Source organism: Oncorhynchus kisutch, linkage group LG2, assembly GCF_002021735.2.
Source record: "Oncorhynchus kisutch isolate 150728-3 linkage group LG2, Okis_V2, whole genome shotgun sequence".
NCBI lineage: Eukaryota > Metazoa > Chordata > Actinopteri > Salmoniformes > Salmonidae > Oncorhynchus > Oncorhynchus kisutch.
The window spans coordinates 8,721,255-8,735,688 of NC_034175.2; the positions used below are offsets into that span (position 1 = coordinate 8,721,255).

General features: G+C 41.2%; 2 protein-coding genes across 5 annotated transcripts in view; one reads left to right on the plus strand and one right to left on the minus strand.

Annotated features, from left to right (window-relative positions):
• LOC109900891 (histone-lysine N-methyltransferase 2A) overlaps positions 1 to 10,929 on the minus strand; it is a 78,840-nt gene extending 67,911 nt beyond the window's left edge. For 2 of the 4 annotated variants that reach the window (XM_031802674.1, XM_031802677.1), the window contains exons 1-2: positions 10,547 to 10,929; positions 4,912 to 4,990 (exon numbers count right to left, since the gene is read on the minus strand). In XM_031802674.1, coding sequence (XP_031658534.1) covers positions 4,912 to 4,990; positions 10,547 to 10,879 — 412 coding nt within the window. In that variant the 5' untranslated portion in view covers positions 10,880 to 10,929. The remainder of the gene's footprint in view (positions 1 to 4,911; positions 4,991 to 10,546) is intronic. The other 2 variants (XM_031802681.1, XM_031802689.1) reach the window with 2 other exon arrangements.
• An 851-nt stretch (positions 10,930 to 11,780) lies between these two features.
• Positions 11,781 to 13,482, plus strand: LOC109900877 (gamma-secretase subunit PEN-2). Its single transcript, XM_020496754.2, has 4 exons — positions 11,781 to 11,916; positions 12,297 to 12,407; positions 12,623 to 12,727; positions 12,987 to 13,482. The coding sequence occupies exons 2-4, from the start codon at positions 12,347 to 12,349 to the stop codon at positions 13,124 to 13,126; spliced, it is 306 nt and encodes a 101-aa protein (XP_020352343.2). The 5' UTR covers positions 11,781 to 11,916; positions 12,297 to 12,346; the 3' UTR covers positions 13,127 to 13,482.
• The last annotated feature ends 952 nt before the right edge of the window (positions 13,483 to 14,434 follow it).

Sequence of the window (14,434 nt, forward strand, 5' to 3'; positions counted from 1 at the left end):
AGATCTTGCACACTAAAGAGATGCTATTGAGCCCAAACTACTACACTGTCTGAGCCAATGACTACATACTTTCTGGTAAGTTTTGATTACAATGCTTGGTGGGGTGAATATATTTTTTAAGACATACATTATTTTTGGTTAACCAGTAAATAGTAGCCTACAGCAAAGTGTGTTTAAATAATTTCTAACTTGTTAACCGTTCTTGCTAGTTAGTTTTTGCTACCATGTGGGTTTTAACTTGCTTGAGCCTGCTTACTGAGGTGTTAATTCACCTGTTTCCATACAGGTTTCATTTTCAAAATGTCTTACAAAAGGAGTTGTTTAATCTAACTGCTTAACTATCTGTACATGGAATTGTACACTGCTCAAACAAATAAAGGGAACACTAAAATAACACATCCTAGATCTGAATGAAATATTCTTATTAAACACTTTTTTCTTTACATAGTTGAATGTGCTGACAACAAAATCACACAAAAATTATCAATGGAAATCAAATGTATCAACCCATAGAGGTCTGGATTTGGAGTCACACTCAAAATTAAAGTGGAAAACCACACTACAGGCTGATCCAACTTTGATGTAATGTCCTTAAAACAAGTCAAAATGAGGCTCAGTAGTGTGTGTGGCCTCCACGTGCCTGTATGACCTCCCTACAACGCCTGGGCATGCTCCTGATGAGGTGGCGGATGGTCTCCTGAGGGATCTCCTCCCAGACCTGGACTAAAGCATCCGCCAATTCATGGACAGTGTGGTACAACGTGGCGTTGGTGGATGGAGCGAGACATGATGTCCCAGATGTGCTCAATTGGATTCAGGTCTGGGGAACGGGCGGGCCAGGCCATAGCATCAATGCCTTCCTCTTGCAGGAACTGCTGACACACTCCAGCCACATCAGGTCTAGCATGGTCTTGCATTAGGAGGAACCCAGAGCCAACCGCACCAGCATATGGTCTCACAAGGGGTCTGAGGATCTCATCTCGGTACCTAATGGCAGTCAGGCTACCTCTGGCGAGCACATGGAGGGCTGTGCGGCCCCCCAAAGAAATGCCACCCCACACCATGACTGACCCACCGCCAAACCGGTCATGCTGGTGAGGTGGCGGATGGTCTCCTGAGGGATCTCCTCCCAGACCTGGACTAAAGCATCCGCCAATTCATGGACAGTGTGGTACAACGTGGCGTTGGTGGATGGAGCGAGACATGATGTCCCAGATGTGCTCAATTGGATTCAGGTCTGGGGAACGGGCGGGCCAGGCCATAGCATCAATGCCTTCCTCTTGCAGGAACTGCTGACACACTCCAGCCACATCAGGTCTAGCATGGTCTTGCATTAGGAGGAACCCAGAGCCAACCGCACCAGCATATGGTCTCACAAGGGGTCTGAGGATCTCATCTCGGTACCTAATGGCAGTCAGGCTACCTCTGGCGAGCACATGGAGGGCTGTGCGGCCCCCCAAAGAAATGCCACCCCACACCATGACTGACCCACCGCCAAACCGGTCATGCTGGAGGATGTTGCAGGCAGCAGAACGTTCTCCACGGCGGCTCCAGACTGTCACATGTGCTCAGTGTGAACCTGCTTTCATCTGTGAAGAGCACAGGGCGCCAGTGGCTTCCCAAACTTGGTGTTCTCTGGCAAATGCCAAACGTCCTGCAAGGTCAAATTTTCAGGGCTCTGGCAGTGCTCCTCCTTGCACAAAGGAGGAGGTGGTGGTCCTGCTGCTGGGTTGTTGTCCTCCTACGGCCTCCTCCACGTCTCCTGATGTACTGGCCTGTCTCCTGGTAGCGCCTCCATGCTCTGGACACTACGCTGACAGACACAGCAAACCTTCTTGCCACAGCTCGCATTGATGTGCCATCCTGGATGAGCTGCACTACCTGAGCCACTTGTGTGGGTTGTAGACTCCGTCTCATGCTACCACTAGAGTGAAAGCACCGCCAGCATTCAAAAGTGACCAAAACATCAGCCAGGAAGCATAGGAACTAAGAAGTGGTCTGTGGTCACCACCTGCAGAACCACTCCTTTATTGGGGGTGTCTTGCTAATTAACTAGAATTTCCACCTGTTGTCTATTCCATTTGCACAACAGCATTTGAAATGTATTGTCAATCAATGTTGCTTCCTAAGTGGACAGTTTGATTTCACAAAAGTGTGATTGACTTGGAGTTACATTGTGTTGTTTAAGTGTTCCCTTTATTTTTTTGAGCCATGTATTTTTATTTTTTCTCATTTTTTTCTAATCTTCACAGGAAAATGCCACGGGCAATATCTGACCTGTGGAGACATTTCACTGCAGCTAATGTAGAAGAAAGGCTGTGTACATTTGAAGTACTGTGCCAAATCATATGTGAAGAATGCAACAAAGATTAAAAATAATCTGGCCAAGTGCATAAAGTTCCATCAGTGCCCACAACAAGCAACCTTTTGTCAAAGTCCCTCTACTGCTATTCAAGGTTAAAATGATGAGACACCATATCCATAGCAACAGCTCACGGTCCTCCTGGAATCAGAAGTTTTTGAATCAATGGAGGAACGTAGTCAGAGAAATGCTGATGAATGTCTTGCTCGAGCTGTGTATGCAACTGGTTTACCTATGATGCTCACAGGCAATGTGTATGGGAAGAGATTTCTGAATGTTCTTCGCCGAGCATACACCCCTCCAACCAGACATGCTTTATCTACTCATTTGCTGGATGCAGAGTTTAACAGAGTTCAAGTGAAGGTCAAGCAAATCATAGAGAAAGCAGACTGTACTGCAATCATCTCTGATGGGTGGTCGAATGTTCGTGGGCAAGAAATAATTAACTACATCATCTCCACCCCTCAACCAGTATTCTGCAAGAGCACAGACACAAGGGACAACAGATACACTGGTCTCTACAATGCAGATGAGCAGAAGGCAGTCATCAATGACCTTGGACCACAGAAGGTATTTGCACTGGTGACAGACAATGCTGCGAACATGTAGGCTGCTTGGTCTAAAGGGGAGGAGTCCTACCCTCACATCACACCCATAGGCTGTGCTGCTCATTGTTGAATGATCGTTGAATCTGCTCCTTAAGGACATCATGGCACTGAAAACAATGGATACACTCTACAAGAGAGCCAATGAAATAGTTAGGTATGTGAAGGGTCATCAAGTTATAGCAGCAATCTACCTCATCAAGCAAAGTGATAAAAATAAGAGCACCACATTGAAGCTGCCCAGCAACACCTATTGGAGTGTTGTCGTCATATTTGACAGTATCCTGGAGGGGAAGGAATCTCTCCAAGAAATGGCCATATCACAGTCTGCCAATATGGACAGCCCCATCAAGAGGATTCTCCTGGATGATGTATTTTGGGAGAGAGTGGTATAAGCAGCCTGAAACTCCTGAAACCTATAGCAGTAGCCATTGCACGGATTGAGGGAGACAATGCCATCCTGTCTGATGTTCAGACTAGAGGTCGACCGATTAATCGGAATGGCCGATATCAAGTTTTCATAACAAAATCGGTAATCTGCATTTTATCTTTGAATCACAGCCTACTTCCCCAAACGGTGATGATTTAACAAGCTCGTTCGCAAAACAAATCACTGTCGTTGCACCAACCTAACCATAAATATCAATGCCTTTCTTAAAATCAAAACATAAGTATATATTTTTAAACCTGCATATTTAGTTCATATTTCCTGCCAACATGAATTTGTTTTAACTATGGAAATTGCGTCACTTCTCTTGCGTTCTGTACAAGCAGAGTCAGGGTATTTGCAGCAGTTTGGGCTGCCTGGCTCATTGCGAACTGTGTGAAGACCATTTCTTCCTAACAAAGACCGCAATTAATTTGCCAGAATTGTACATAATTATGACATAACATTGAAACTTGTGCAATGTAACAGCAGAGGACTTAGGGATGCCACAAGTTAGATAAAATACGGAACGGTTCCGTATTTCACTGAAAGAATAAACGTTATGTTTTTTTAAATGATCGTTTCCGGATTTGGCCATATGAATGTATTTCTGCGTGTTATTATATTATAATTAAGTATATGATTTGATAGAGCAGTCTGACTGAGCGGTGGAAGGCAGCAGCAGGCTCGTAAGCATTCATTCAAACAGCACTTTCCTGCATTTGCCAGCAGCTCTTCGCTGTGCTTCAAGCATTGCGCTGTTTATGACTTCAAGCCTATCAACTCCCGAGATTAGGCTGGCAATACCAGTGCATATAAGAACATCCAATAGTCAAAGGTAAATTAAATAAATGGTGTAGAGATAAATAGTCCTATTATTCCCATAATAACTACAACATAAAACTTCTTACCTGGGAATATTGAAGACTCATGTCAAAAGGAACCACCAGCTTTCATATGTTCTGAGCAAGGAACTTACAACGTCTTCACATGGCAAATATTGCGCTTTTACTTTCTTCACCAACACTTTGTTTTGCATTATTTAAACCATATTGAACATGTTTCATTATTTATTTGAGGCTAAATTGATTTTATTGGTATATTATATCAGGTTAAAATAAGTGTTCATTCAGTATTGTTGTAATTGTCATTATTACAAATATATATAAATAAAATCGGACGGATAATCGGCATCGGCTTTTTTTTCCGGGTCCTCCAATAAATCGGTATCGGCGTTGAAAAATCAATCGGACGACCTCTAGTTTGTTCATTTGCGCTCGTTAGCATTTAGCTAAAAGTGTCCATGAGAATTCGCCATTACTTGTGATCATTTTGTTGGAAATCTGGTAATAGACTGCCAATGGGCCTTTTTTGCGTTTTGAGCCACTTCTGTGCTATACCAGTTATACTGTAAATCCCGGGATGGCAGAATAACGGTATGAAAATCTCGATTCCACCCAAGAATAGTAGTTCTGTGGCAAGGGATGGGAATAGGTTTAGAATAGGCTAATACTTACTTTTGGAGGGATTATGTCTGGACCGTACGGGGCCTTTATATCCTTTACGATCAGATTCAAATCCTGTGAAATCATCTTCCTGAAAGGCAAGGTCAGATTATTAACATTGGACACCCAACATTCTTTTTCCGACTGCTTCACAATTTTACATAACCTCACAACAGTTTGATAACGAATATGTATTTGAAATTGATGAATAGTAGTTTACATGCAACAATTAGGCCTAAAAGCTTTGACAACAGTGACAATAATCTAACACACACACACACCTGAACACAACTAGGCTTATGCAATAGATAGCTAGTACTGGTACTGTTGACTACATAATTATTTTTTTTTATATCCCAACCTTGAGGGAGAAGAGTAGCATGGCAATTTCAAATTAGATTGTGTAATGTCATGTAGTGAGTAGATAATTCCCTGGTAATGGAATTACGCTGAGACTCTTATTTTTTACATTCAATATATTCTAAACAAAAAACATTGATTTCAATGTAGAACAAACCATACAACTATGCACAAGGACTACTTTGAACAATTTACACAGAAAATTTCACAAAAATACATTTACTGGAAGAACTGTGCAGATGCTAAATTTGGTAACAGTAAAATCTCCCTCTGTTTATGCAACTGCATTTCCCAAAAACTTGAGAGATGTACGCAGAAAGAATGGAGTGTCAGCTATGACATGACACCTTGACTTTGAAAATCTATTTTGGTTATTGAATACACTATGTGAAGTGAATTTCCAACCGGTAATGAGAACTATGATAGCAGAATTACCTAAATCAGTCCCTGAACTGTACTACACAAATGCATAATTATGTCACTCTTCATGGTGTCCTGAATTAGGTACACAAAGGTAAAAATATGCAATATCATACTTTGCATATATGGGTATTATTCTACACACTGGCCATTATTCTCATGATCTCATGACCAAATTTGGTTGGTCCGGATGAAATCTGAACCAATCATAGACTTCTCTGTACAGAGGCGGCAGGGTAGCCTAGTGGTTAGAGCGTTGGACTAGTAACCGGAAGGTTGCAAGTTCAAACCCTCGAGCTGACAAGGTACAAATCTGTCATTCTGCCCCTGAACAGGCAGTTAACCCACTGTTCCTAGGCTGTCATTGAAAATAAGAAGTTTGCTCTTAACTGACTTGCCTGGTTAAATAAAAAATAAATAGTACAGCACATACTAGGGATGCAAATAATTACCTCCGTTTTTATGGGCTACCTTCAAGTAAAACTTTCAGGTTTCAAACAATTATTCTGCCTAAAGCTCATGCTGCAGTGGTGGGTGACGCACTGCTAGCCTTGTCTATAGCATATGTACTCGAATGGGGAATGGGAGGCGAGTTTAAATTAGGAGTTGAGATTGAGAAATAAAAAAGTAATAAAAGCATGTTTCACTCCAGTACCATCTTTTGAGGAGCTGCTCTCGTGACAGGTGATAGGCTATTCTCTGTATGCTGTGGCGTGTGACAGATAAGATACATGACAGCCAACGAGAATACACACGGCCAATTTAAATCCCCTAAATTATGCAAAATTTACCTAGTGTGATAAGCATGAGCGGTCAAATGTATTTTCGGCTGCTAACCAATTAACGGTTAACTGTTAAGATCCCTACTCAGTACAGTAGACTCTACTGTACCGGGAGTCGCGTTAGAGTTCAGAAATCAAATTCTGCGTTTTAAACCATCTCCCATGCGTTTTGTTGAAAGACCGTGTTTTTTTTGTTTCAATTGAGTGATCAGGGGTGTGCAACTATAGTTCTCCTTCACAGAAGATATATTAGTGCAACACATTCAGCAGAAAATAGCTTCATTTTCATCAGATGACAACAGAAGTGCAACACTATTTGGCTAGCAACCATACAAGTAAATTAGCTTACAATGAAAAAAGCAAGGTATTTTTTTGCAAAAACGATGCATGGCCATCATATTTCTATTGTTCATCATAGAAAAAGCGTAGCCAGCTACATTTCCTAATGTGTTGCTTGAAGTTAATGTTGCATTTTACCTGTGAAAAGTAGGCTACACCGAGAAAAGTGGAGAAGTGCAACTGAAGCACAAAAAAATGTGTCTGATGCTGAGCAGAAATTACTATAAGAAACATTTTACATCTGTGCTTATAAAACGCAGCAAGATACATTATCTTAGGAGTTCTCTTTTTTTGAGTGAAAAACGCAGAATTCTGCATTAACGCATAATGAACTATACTCTTATTGTCTTTACTTTACCCAGCTGTGCTTCACTGTACTGTGCAAACTTGTGAAACACAGGCGTCAAGGATTGGTGATCGGACCAAATCTGAACCAATCGTGGACGTTTTTGTTAGGGCCAAATCAAGGCTGGTCTAGAACGACCAAAAGAATCCAGACTCCTTGACTTTTTCCAACAACAACAACAAAAAATATTTTACAGCCTTATTCTAAAATGTACCACTCCCCCCTTCAATCTACACACAATACCCCATAATGACAAAGCAAAAACAGGTTTAGACATTTTTGCAAATGTATTAAAAATAAACTGAAATATCACATTTACATAAATATTCAGACCCTTTACTCAGTACTTTGTCGAAGCATATTTCAGGTCTCTCCAGAGATGTTTGATTGATCGGGTTCAAGTCGGGGATCTGGCTGGGTCACACAAGGACATTCAGTCCCGAAGCCAATCATGTGTTTTCTAGCCTAGTGGTTAGATCGTTGGGACAGTAATCAAAAGGTTGCTGGAACGAATCTTTGAGCTGGCAAGGTAAAAATCTGTTGTTCTGCCCCTGAGCAAGACAGTTAACACACTGTTCCCTGGGCGCCGAAGACGTGGGGGTAGGGTTGAATACAGAAGACACATTTCAGTTGAAGGCATTTAGTTGAACAAATGATTAGGTATCCACCTATCCCTTTCTTGGGTGTGTGCTTAGGGTCTTTGCCCTGTTGGAAGGTGAACCTTCACCCCAGTCTGAGGTCCTGATCACTCCGGAGCAGGCTTTCATCAAGGATCTCTGTACTTTGCTCCGTTCATCTTTGCCTCGATCTTGACTAGGCTTCCAGTCCCTGCCGCTGAAAGAAAAACATCCCCACCACATGCTGCTGCCACCAACAAGCTTCCCTGTAGAGATGGTGCAGGATTCCTCCAGATGTGACTCTTGGCATTCGGGCCAAAGAGTTCAATCTTGTTTTGCATGGTCAGAAAGTTTTTTAGGTGCCTTTTGGCAAACTCCAAGCAGGCTGTCATGTGCCTTTTACTAAGGTGTGGCTTCCATCTGGCCACTACCATAAAGGCCTGATTGGTGGAGGCTCTGTCAATCAGAGTGACCATCGGGTTCTTGGTTGCCTCCCTCTCCAACACCCTTCTCCCCTGATTGTTCAGTTTGGCCAGGCGGCCAACTCTTAGGAAGAGTCTTGGGCACTCCGAACTTCTTCCATTTAAGAATGATGGAGGCCACTGTGTTCGTGGGTACTTTCAATGCTGCATAAATGTTTTGGTGCCTTGACACACAATCCTGTCTCGGAGCTCTACGGACAATTCCTTGCTCTGACAAGCACTGCTAACTGTGGGACCTTACATAGACAGGTGTGTACCTTTCCAAATAATGTTCAATCAATTGAATTTACCACAGGTGGACTCCAATCAGGCTGTAGAAACATCTCAAGGATGATCAATGGAAACATGATGCACCTGCGCTCAATTTCGAGACTCAGAGTCAAGGGCCTGAATACTTACGTAAATAAGGTATCTGTTTTTATTTCTTATAAATTTGCTATATTTTTTTTTTTTTTAACTTTTCGCTTTGTCATTATGGAGTATTGTGTGTAGATTGAGAACAATGTTTTTATTTCATCCATTTCAGAATAAGGCTGGATACTTTCCGAGTGCACTAACAGTATGCCAATGGGAGTGAGGACAGTAGCAGGTGATTCAACGGAGGTTTGTGACTATGATTTCCCATTGTTGACAATTGCAGTCATTCCATTAATGATTACTTAATTGATAAATGAAAATGGGTTATAGGTAAAAACATGAACTAATTGGTAGGTCTACATTTACTTGTTACTTCTGTGAACTTTCGTTATCCTCCCTCCACGTGAGGGAGAGAAATGTGAAAATATCTTAAAGACGTGGGATTTTGAATTACAAGGCACAAGGAAACATTTCTTCAACATAAAGGCAAATAATTTCTCTTAAACAAAATATGAATTGCTTATATTAGTTGGCAGGGGGTATTTACTTCAACATTGTGTTTTGATGTATTTCTAATACCTTTTTATGACTTCCTGGTAGATATTTTTAAAGACCCTATCCCATCTATTTTGCCAGAAATCAATGACAATTTTTATTTTATAAATACATTTTTCTAATGCATCTGTTCCTTCATTTACCAAAAATAGACTCTTAGCTTTCATTTGACACCCAATTTGATATGCGCCTACGAACTTCACATTGGTGCTCGTGGGTCCTTTTACATGGAAATTACTAAGTATAGTGTAATAGGTTACTGCCTTCTTGGAATAGGTCTCCCATGTCAAATGTTTACCATCATTGGGATGCCCAGTTGATTATCGTGCTAGTCTTGAGCACCAAACTATACCATTACAAAACCAACACAAGTGCACTGGACAAGCCATTACATCAACTAATTAAGTTAATCATTAAAAAAAACAGTCCAAGCACATCTTTCAAATTCTCTTCTCCTCCAGGTAATGCAGTTTTGTTCATGGATGTCGAGGCATTACCAAGAAACCAGCAGCAATTTACCCAGTCATGCCTGGGAACTGGGGAGGGGTTGGGCCTCTAACTACATCTGCTACATGCCTGCTAATATGCAAATAAAGTCGATATTGTGGCAGCGGCATTTTGTCAGCGAATGTGGAGCTAGGGTCCAAGTCAGATTATTAACATATGAATACTTAACATCATTAGGTAGGCCTAGGTCATTTATATGTCAAATTGAAACATCTAATATGCTTGGTGGTCCTCTCTTGCTTGTAATGAAATAGAAAATGGACTGCAATAGCAGGTCAAGTAACGTTCTCACATCATGGAAAATTTACCCACTACCGGGTTTCGTTATCATAGGTTTCCCTCCAATGACTTCTCCAACAAGCTAGTTACATTATCAAGCGTTACATTAATTGACTCAGTGACTGCGACAAAAACTGACCTGGGTGACACTCTGCAAACCATGTTTTTGAAAGGAACGTGAAATGATCCCCATACGGTAGTTAGTTATCATAGAGAGTAGGTATGACATAGCCCCTCCCCCTCTTGAATTCATAGAAACATTTGTAGCTACGTTCGTTACTCACTGCAGCAATTACAGACATAAACCAGCTAAACACTGATTTAAGACAAATACCTGGCTAGCTAGCGTGGGTGTAAGTTATTCGTGGTAAATGGTGTCTAACTATCCATAGAGCTCCAATGCAGACAAATATTACATTAGCCTTCCCCTTTGTTAGTTAGCTTTATTGACGAACATCTCATGAAGTCGCTCCTGCTAACGTTAGCTAACTAATGTTGACACTTAAAGCAAAGTATTATGAAACGGAGCTAACTCTACATGACACACACCCACCAACACAGGTAACCAAAATGACATGATAAAAGAAGCAAAAATATACTAACTCCAGCAGCGATTTGGGCTCTCACCTCTTCGCTCCCACTTGAGCTGTACCCAGCCTCCGCTAAGCTCTTGTGGTTCGACTCTATCCCAAGTAAACGCAAGTGAGACTGGTCCTCGTTTAACGAGATAACCAGGCTTGTGGGCCTTGGGCCTCCAGCATTAGTCACATCGTCAGCTTCTGCCCCTGATCGGTCGAGTTGCCATCGCTTCTCAGAACGCAAGCGGCTGCGAGACGACCAAGGCCGACCAGGAAAGCGACCTCGGGGTGCAGCAGTACCAACTTGGCCTCCTATGGCAGCCGCGGTTGCTGATCCGCATCCCGCTGCCGCCATCATAGCTTCAAAAACAACACCGATAGCAACTTGAGGTGAGACAAGAGGGAAGGCGCGAGAAAGGGAGGGGGGACCCCGCAAGGCTGCCGGGAAATGAAGTAAGTCCAAGAAAAGCTTCACAGGGTAAATGGCAAATCTTTATTTAAATTATGATTGGAATTTATAGGAGTGGTGTGTACAATGCAATATGTAATGCAAGTAATAAACCCATTTGATATTAAACAAAGGACACATTGTTCGATCATCGTTTGATTACAGTCATTACAATTATTGATAAGTAACTACAAGGCCCAGCTTCCCTCCATGCAAAAAAAAATACACATTTTGTGAATGGCCATCTACCGCTGTACCAAGATGTTTAGGCTTGTCCCTATTCCTCAGTGGCCGAGCGGCATGTCCTCGTCTTCTGATATGATCATACTGAATGAACCACTGTACATTATGTACACGCTCCTTACATGAGAGAGAGTCTATGCACTTAAATCAAGCTCTAAACATAATTTGAGAAGAAGAGAGTCAATGCACCTGAATCAAGCTCGAAACATAATTTGAAAATAAGAATTGAAAACATCCACAAGTCTATGCCTATATTTTTTGCATTGATAAGAAGAGAATTGTGGTTGTATATTGTAGTAAACTTCATTGATGGAAAATATTCCCAGAATAACACAGGCGGGTTAACAGTAATTTTGCAAAGGCAAGGCACATATTTTGCTTATCTTTTGCATGGCAATTCAGATAATCTGCACTGTCAGAAATCATGGGTGATTTACTACGAGCAAAAGTGAATTACATTGTTGAAATATATTTACATTTAAATGCCAAAACATACGTTTCTATTTACGCTATCTGAACTACATTACCCACAATGAACTGGCGGGGGGCCGGATGGATGTCACATCCCCCGCTTCAGAAAACTGGAGCAGGAAGCGGAAAGGAACGAGTTGAAATGCTCTTTTGTGTTGATGTTTTGAGCTGTTTAACGTCAATTTGTCAAGCAATTTAGAGCTATTTGACATCTATTTAATTAAAGATTACAGGTAAAAGCCTCGGAAAATATTATTAATGCTGTCTTTTCTGTAATAGCGGTTCCTATAGAGGACACTTGCTGTTAACATTGTAGTATATATTGTTAGCCATCCAGCACGCAGTATTTTCGACTGCAAAACTTAGCTACTAGCCTACACATTTCCCCTTAAAATACTTAAATAGTTAGCAAAATTGGTGTTTAAATGTTATTTTATCGTGTAATCTGGGAAGATAGCCAGGCAAAAGTTGGGTGGAAACACAAGACTTGTTCCACTCTTATCTATAGGGGGCACCCTCATTTTACAGACGGGCAGCTCCACGAAGCCGACATGTGCCAGTCTAGAGCTTCAAAAGACCCTCTCACTTTTATACTCTTCCTTCGTACTTCAAGGTCTCTTTGAAAAGCTGTCAATACTAAGGGGGAAATAACAGGAAATCGACATGAACCTAGAGCGCCTTCCAAATGAGGAGAAACTCACCCTCTGCAGGAAATACTATTTAGGTAAGTGAACTACCAAGTGTTGTGCTCTAATTATAAGCCATGTGAAATCATGAACTACCCAATGTTAGTGTTGTGAATTGATGTTTTCACAACGTTGTTTGTATATACAGTGGTTGAAAAACACGTTTTAATGACTCCAACCTAAGTGTATGTAGACTTCAAATGTATGTGTGTGTGCGTGTGTAGTAATACTGTAATGACTTTCTCTCTCTCAGGGGGATTTGCATTCCTTCCATTCCTGTGGCTGGTGAATGTGGTGTGGTTTTTCAAAGAGGCCTTTGTAAAGCCAACATATACTGAACAACTCCAGATCAAAACATGTGAGTACACAGATAAAGTTCTGTGAATTAATATAGCTAAAGATTCCTGTACAAATTATTAGTTGTCCAGGTTTGCTGTGGCTCATCCACATACTGGATAAATAATACATTTATGTTACAGGTTGTGTGTCTTATGAGCTGTAGGCCTATGATCCATGATGAGATAAGATGATCCAGCTAAAACAAAGTTGGCTTTGTATTAGTAAAGCATGCAGTTTCTATGCAAACATGATTACAATAAATTACATCTCTCTTTCAGATGTAAAGCGTTCAGGGCTGGGGTTGCTACTGTGGGTTGCAGTACTCACCACATGGATAACCATATTCCAACACTTCAGAGCAGAATGGGGTGAGGTGGGCGACTACCTCTCCTTCACCATTCCACTTGGCATTCCCTGAGACAGACAAGGCGGGAAACAAGAAAGCTTCCTACTGTATAAAACTTGACCATGACAGAATTAATAGACAAATCTAACAGGTTGAAATAGTTAAATGTGTAGTTGATCTCAATGGATAATCATAGTAATTTTTTTCTGGGCTTTAATGAGTGGGAAGATGTCTTGTGAACACTGCACCTTTTTCCCCAAATTGTGTGTAGTGTGTGGATGTCTCAACACGTTTGAGTAAATTTGGAAGGTTAAACAGGCGAATGGTATGTATGACAAAAATAAATGGCAAATTCATAAACATTCTAAATTAAATAGAAGTGTATGCTTTTTTTATTTGCTGTAATAAAGTTTTGAGCTTATATGCTAGATCGTGGTCTAGTGTTCATTTCATTAGACATTTGGCTCCTTTTGATAACAATATCCAATTAGCTTTGTGTTTAGTAAGTCAGTATTTGTGTAACACTGCTCACGATAACAACATACTTATTCCAGATCATTTATTCATATTCTCCTTTGTACTCTCACAGTGTAAACCATTCCAACAGTGATGAGATATTAGCCAGTAAAGTACTTTATGATTGCAGCATTATGATTAAGTCCTTAAATGGGGTGGCAGGGTAGCCTAGTGGTTAGAGTGTTGGACTAGTAATTGAAAGGTTGCAAGTTCAAATCCCCGAGCTGACAAGGTACTACAAATCTGTCGTTCTGCCCCTGAACAGGCAGTTAACCCACTGTTCCTAGGCTGTCATTGAAAATAAGAATTTGTTCTTAACTGACTTGCCTAGTTAAATAAAGGTAAAAATGAAAAAAATGAGGTCCTCCTTTGGCCAATCTCTTATTATGAAACTCAAGCCTCTGTAGCAAATGTACCACCCCTCCTCACTTCAGGATCATGGTTGATGCTGTTTTTAGGTACTCAGTCAAAGACTACTTCTATTACCAACCAATGCCATGGCAGACACGTCATCCCACCAGCTCCAGTACTTAACACATGTCCATTGAGTGCCAGGGTTGTATAAGTCACACAACTGTCTGCTCTAAATAGGGTCAAGAGGCAGTGGATGTAAACCCAAATCAGATGTGTGTGATGGATGGCCATAAGATACCCAATCGATGAGGTGCTAAGACCTGTGACATGCTGGAGGCTTATATGACATTGTTGTGCATGTGGTGTCAGTGTAATTGTAGAACATGATGTTCACCCTGCATGTCATAATGACCTAATTATTATAAGGTACTTTTAATAAGCCCCCATTCCTCTCCAGGACAAAGTGGCTCGGGGAGACTGGCCAACATTAGTCACGGATTTGTTCATCCC

Bases quoted from the DNA above. Each gene is read 5' to 3' on its own strand.
- LOC109900877 (XM_020496754.2), top strand. From the start codon at position 12,347: ATGAACCTAGAGCGCCTTCCAAATGAGGAGAAACTCACCCTCTGCAGG. The intron at 12,408-12,622 runs GTAAGTGAACTA...TCTCTCTCTCAG, and splicing joins CTGCAGGAAATACTATTTAG to GGGGATTTGCATTCCTTCCA. The intron at 12,728-12,986 runs GTGAGTACACAG...TCTCTCTTTCAG, and splicing joins ACAACTCCAGATCAAAACAT to ATGTAAAGCGTTCAGGGCTG.